This window comes from Prionailurus bengalensis, chromosome A1 (assembly GCF_016509475.1).
Source record: "Prionailurus bengalensis isolate Pbe53 chromosome A1, Fcat_Pben_1.1_paternal_pri, whole genome shotgun sequence".
In the NCBI taxonomy this organism is placed as follows: Eukaryota; Metazoa; Chordata; class Mammalia; order Carnivora; family Felidae; genus Prionailurus; species Prionailurus bengalensis.
In genome coordinates, this window is record NC_057343.1 from 27,529,225 (window position 1) to 27,535,224 (window position 6,000).

Below are 6,000 nucleotides of genomic sequence, written 5' to 3' on the forward strand. Positions count from 1 at the left end.
AGCAAACGTCTTAAAGAAATGCTCTACAATTTATCTGAGAACCTCATTAAATGGATATTTTAGGTAGGGGTTCATCTGAGGTGGTGGGTTCTGTGGTTATGACACATCCCTGTCCACATGATTTACATCTTTACGGCAGGGTCGGGCAGTTCCCTTCCACTACCAACAGTAACTTAGCATTAACGACTCATTTCCATTACATTGACTTCCAGCTCTGTCAAAATCTAAGGAATTGGTCATCCAAAGGAAGTCACCCTAAGAATCTCAAATCCCAGTGTCACTAATTTATTTGTGTGACCGTGGGCAATTTATTTAACAGCTCAGTGCCTCAGTTTTACCCTCAACTAAAATGGGTTTTTACGGATTACCATTGTGTATTGAGTGACTTAATATATGAAAAGAACTCAATGGGTATTGAAGAGGGCATCTTTTGGGATGACCACTGAGTGTTGTATGGAAACTAATTTGACACTAAATTTCATATATTAAAAAAGAAAAGAAAAAAAAGAAAAGAAAAAAGAAAAAAAGAAAAGAAAGAAAAGAAAAGAAAAGAAAAGAAAAGAAAAGAAAAGAAAAGAACAGAACAGAACTCAGAACAGGGGCACCCAGGTGGCTCAGTCGGTGAGTGTCGGACTTTGGCTCAGGTCATGATCTCGCGGTTCGTGGGTTCGAGCCTCACATCCAGCTCACTGCTGTCAGTGCGTAGCCCGTTTCGGGTCCTCTCTCTCTCTCTGTCCCTCCCTCCCTCTCCCTCTCCCTCTCCCTCTCTCTCTCTCTCTCTCTCTCTCTCCACCCCACCATGCTCTCTCTCTCTGCCCCTCCCCTGCTTGTGCTCTCTCTCTCTCTTTCTCAGAAAATGAACATTAAAAAAGAAAAGAACTCAGAGCAGTATCTGGTGCACAGTAAGAGGTACCGAGTACTGGTTGCCATTTGTTTTGTGCTTTAAAGTACACAGGAGATCTATCAGTTCGAGATCTTTGCCACAGCCTAGAGGTCAGATGAATTTTAAGTAGCTTGCCCAAAGACCAGTACTAACATATGGCGGGGCCAGCACGCAAATTCAAGTCCTCAGAGCAGTCGGTGAGTTTCTCTCCAAGTCCCTTGTCTCGCAAAGGAGAAAACACCCAAAGAGTTTAAGTGATTTAGACAAGATGAGGAAGCTGGCTAACGGTCATTCCATGACCGGATTCCAAATGTTGTGTCTCAACCTTTCTGTCTTCCGGCAAGTGAGGAGTTTGCTTGCTTGCTGAATGAATGAGCTTTCTGTTGAGATCATGCACGTAAGACACACACTGTGCGCCTGGGCTCCGGTGAGGACTCAGGCAGGGTGGCTACCCCTCTCACCCTGCATCTTCTCCTGCTTCCTCGGTGGTTAAAGTCTAGCCTCAGGTCGAAAGACATCATGGAAAACAAGACTCCCCGTGATTTGCTTGCTGTTCTGGTGAACAGTTTATGGGGAGGCCTCCAAGCGTTAGCAATGGAACATGCACGGGCTGGTCAAGTTGGGAATTCTCACTTCCTTGTTACTGGTGTCGACATCTTTATCACCTGCCCTCCAGTACACGGACCCCTCCCCCAAACAGGGAGACAGCGACCAGGAGGATTATTTCCAGTTCCCACTCACAGTCCCCCATCCCCTGTGGCAGTCGGCATTAATGTTGAAGAACAAGGCCAGGCCAGTTCTGGATCCGCACCCCAGCTCCACACTTAGTGCCTGGGTTATCCTGCGTAAGGCACCTGATCTGTCTGGACCTGTTTCCTTGCGTGTCAGTCATTCCCTGTCTTATGAGAATGTAGTTGAGAATTAACAAAAGCATTTTCAGAAGTCTGGCAAGCGAAAGGTTTTCAGGAATTATGAGTTGTCCCACTTTTCACAGTCGGCCACAGGGCTACTGCCCTGACCTGACCCCGGCTGGCCTCCTGCATAGGTGTTATCTTTAGATCAGACTTGTTACTTTACCCTCAAGAATTCAGCTTTTTCTCTCCTTCCTAATGAACAACGCAAAGTCCCTTCCCTCCTCTTCCAAGGGAGATGGTGGTTATCCTGAAAACAACCCCCTGATAGGCTGGCTGTTACCCGGGTCTGTCAGCCTCTCCACGGCTCGGCCCGATCTGGGGAAGGACAGCTCGTCTCAGGGGTATCACTTGAATGCACTGGAGACTCGAGCCTACCATGGATGACCTGTGCTGTCCTCCTCCCGAGGAAAGAAAGGAGGCTGTTAGGAGGAGAACTTGGCTTCAGGAAACTGCTTTCTGGACCAAGTAAAGACTGAGTTGACCACATACTTCTCTGTACTTGTTTGACTTACGGGCACAGAGCTTGACCCATCTATCACAAAAAGTTTGAGAACAGAGCATCGTATTCTATCAGCATCGCCTTATATGTACATAGAGAGAAACCTCTTGTGCCAGGCACTGTGCTATATTTTGTGTATAAGCCTCACAATTAGGCTGAGAGAGCTATTATACACACGAAGAAACTGAACAGCTATTAAATGACCTGCCCATGGTTACACATCTTGGCCCAGCCCAGCTTCAGATCCAAGCCTGGTCTGATTTTAAATCCCCATTCTTAACCTAAATATGCTTGTTCTTAAGAATTACCAGGGGTGATTAGAGTGTATAAAATAGAGTGTATGAGCAACACCCCAGAGAGGCTGAATCAGAGTCTCCAGAGAAGAGACTAGGGATCCTGATTTAAAAAAAAAGAAAAAAAAAGAAGGAAAAAAAGAAACCCAGGTGACTGATATTTCAAAAGAAATCACCCCACCCTGGTTCTTCACCCATAACTGCTGAAATCATGCAGAGCTCGCAAAGCATACCAGTGCCTAGTTCCTGTGCACAAGCCATGGGTTCTTTCCCAGTTCCGTGATAAACGCCTCTGTAGTTGACTCCATTTTCTCAGATCCAAAATGGAGATAGATCCTGACATTTCTGCCCTATGCATCTCCTAGGAGCGTTGAAACCAGGGTGCTAGGAAGGCATTCCACACAGAGCTCACGGAACTAAAATGTTTCAAAATCACATGAACCTTTAACAGGCTTTTGTGGGTTGACCTGGGAATCTAATAATCCCTTTAACATGGCTTCATGGGAAAATGCATTCAGATTTCAAAATAACTCACGCAAAAATTTTAGAATGCAATTTGTTTTAACTTTCAGGCCCACCTCGAAAGGTCTTTTGTTATAGGTCTAGGAATATCAACTATATCATGTGAAATCTTCTCTATGTGAACATTAAATGAACAGTTGGCTTGACTTCCTGGTCTGTTCGGTTCTCTCTTTAGAATAAATGTTAAATTTATTTCACATTTAAATGTGAAATGGAAAGTGTAGACTCTAAAATATCTATTCAACGATTGTACCATGAAAAATAATAGGTCTGATTCATTAAACATTTCTACATGCCAAGTCTATGCTAAGCCAGTAGTCTTCATACATCATTATTACATGTTGTTATTCCCATTTGCTGAGGCTTAGAGAGACTAATTATCTTGGCTGGAGTGATTTAGCTCCTAACAATAGTAGATACAGGATTCAAATAGAAATGTTAGCCCCACCCTGGTTCCAGGGTCTTAGCCACCTTGCTGTATGAGATCCCCATGCAAACGCATGGATTAGGAAGCAAAGACACGGAAACAAGAACAATAGCTGTATTAGAGCAGACGGATTATGGTCGGATTGCCCTTTATTTAAGATAAAATGGATTATTGGTATAAAACTGTATGTAATAAAGAAAAATTGGTAGAAGAAAAAAAATGCATTAAAAAATTGCCTGGATTGGGGCGCCTGGGTGCCTCAGTCAGTTAAGCTTCCAACACTTGATTTTGGCTCAGGTCACGATCTCACAATTTGTGGGATCGAGCCCCCAGTCGGGCTCTGTGCTGACAGTGTGGAGCCTGCTTGGGATTCTCTTTCTCTCCTTCTTTCTCTGTCTCTCCCCTGCTTGTGCTTAACACTCTCTCTCTCTCTCTCTCTCTCTCTCTCTCTCTCAAAATAAATAAATAAACTTAAAAAAAATTTAAAAGTACCTGGATTTTAAGAATGGATGTTGAGACTTTTACCGTTGCAGGTTCTGGATTTTCATTTCTGTTCCTAAACCTTTATGGTCTTCTGGTCCCTGTGAGAATTAAGGGAAGAGAAAGAAGAGAAGTTAGGGCGGCCAGAAATCTACTCAACTGCCCTTTGGCCCTCACTGAGTTAGATAGAAGATACAAATGTCCTTTGTAGAAGAGGATGAGAGCGCCGGGAGTGGTGATGAACTTGCTCTCAGCCCTCATAAGTCCCATTCTCACCTCCTTTTGTATCAAGGGGGAGAGTGCTGTTGAAGCCTGGCACTAACGGGAAGCTAGCCATCCACATGAACGGTGAGCCTGGAATTTGCACCCATTCCTCTCCTGTGCCCGCACCCCCACCAGCTGCTCAGGGGACGACCAGGATAACCACGCTCGGTGCTTTACTGGTGCTCCTCTCCCAGGAGCCTTACTTGACAGCCAAGTAGAGAGCGTCGCGTTGTTTGGCTCACCGGGCAAGCGCCTCCTCACCCCACCCCTTGCCTCCTTTCGGGGCAGCTTTGTTTCTAAAAGTGACTTTTCTTCCTTTCTAAACAGATATCCGCCAACGAAATCGAAATGCTTCTGATGAGGCTGCCACGCATGTTCAAACAGGAATTCACAGGCGTGGGAGCGACTTTGGAAAAAAGGTGGAAGCTGTGTGCCTTTGAAGGAATTAAGACGACCTAACTATGAGGAATTAAACAAGTCTCTGGAGGTGAAACCGCCTGAACTCGGCCAGGGCTGTGCGCTGTGAGCAGTGGAGGTTGGGGTCGTCCGGCGTGGGGCCCCTGCGGAGCCATCAGAGCCAGACTTCAGTGACATCCGTGGCGTCCTCTTGTGAGTGGAAATGTAGTTGTGTACCAGTTCCCTAAAATCAAGCTCCATACTGTGACAGATCTGTTCCCTATGAAAACCAACGATTCCACAGTCATCACGATGACAAAATCTTAAAATATGCTACATTTGAGAATAGCTCACTGAGCAGAATATTTAAGTGAATGATGGTGTAGCAATGGTTGTTGCTAGGCTACAGAGTTGTATATGTAATGTATAGCGGAAATCATTCAATGACATTTTCCGGAAAGTCTTTCTGTTTTAGTAAAAAAAACAAAACAACAACAACAACAACAACAACAAAAATAAAAATTAAAAAGTAATTTTACAGTGAGAAAAAATCATACCAAAAGAAAACTTGAATATGTGTCTGAACATTTATTGTATTTTGTAAATTAAGTTATATGCTATTCCAGGGACTTTTGCCTTATTGAAGAGGCAGAAAATGTGATTGGACTCCTTGGACTCCTTGAGAATGCTTTATCAAGAATATTATTTTTCTAATGTAACAATTCTCCGTCATCACTTCTTTTAACATGGACTGCATAACAGTTTTCATAAAATGTAAATAAAGGAAAAGCTAGTGCTCCTGTCTTGTACTTGGTATGTAATATTCAGGTTTATGCATCAAAATAAACATTCAGTAAATATTCCTGTTACAAATTTTATAGCAAAGATATTAATTTTTTTCAATAAATATGACTTCTGCCATATTGGTTTTGCAAATTATTCTTTGATACATTGTGTTCACCCTTAAGAAGTCTTTTGCACATTACCCAGTCCCATCTCATATCCAGCCATTTTTAAATGATTTTCTACATGAATGGCACTGAGACAAAAGATTACGTGAAACAGAAATGTATAAAAACTGAAGTGGGAAGTACCATGAAAAGCAGATTATACAGCATTAGAGTGTATGTCGTTTCTTTTTTTTTTTTTTTCAACGTTTTTTATTTATTTTTGGGACAGAGCGAGACAGAGCATGAACGGGGGAGGGGCAGAGAGAGAGAGGGAGACACAGAATCAGAAGCAGGCTCCAGGCTCTGAGCCATCAGCCCAGAGCCCGACGCGGGGCTCGAACCCCCGGACCGCGAGATCGTGACCTGGCTGAA

General features: G+C 43.6%; 1 protein-coding gene across 7 annotated transcripts in view; it reads left to right on the top strand.

Annotated features, from left to right (window-relative positions):
• The window catches only part of ENOX1 (ecto-NOX disulfide-thiol exchanger 1), a 553,951-nt gene extending 548,350 nt beyond the window's left edge, over positions 1-5,601 (top strand). For all 7 annotated transcript variants that reach the window (XM_043579372.1, XM_043579396.1, XM_043579389.1 and 4 more), the window contains one exon: positions 4,610-5,601. In XM_043579372.1, coding sequence (XP_043435307.1) covers positions 4,610-4,741 — 132 coding nt within the window. In that variant the 3' untranslated portion in view covers positions 4,742-5,601. The remainder of the gene's footprint in view (positions 1-4,609) is intronic.
• Positions 5,602-6,000: the final 399 nt, after the last annotated feature.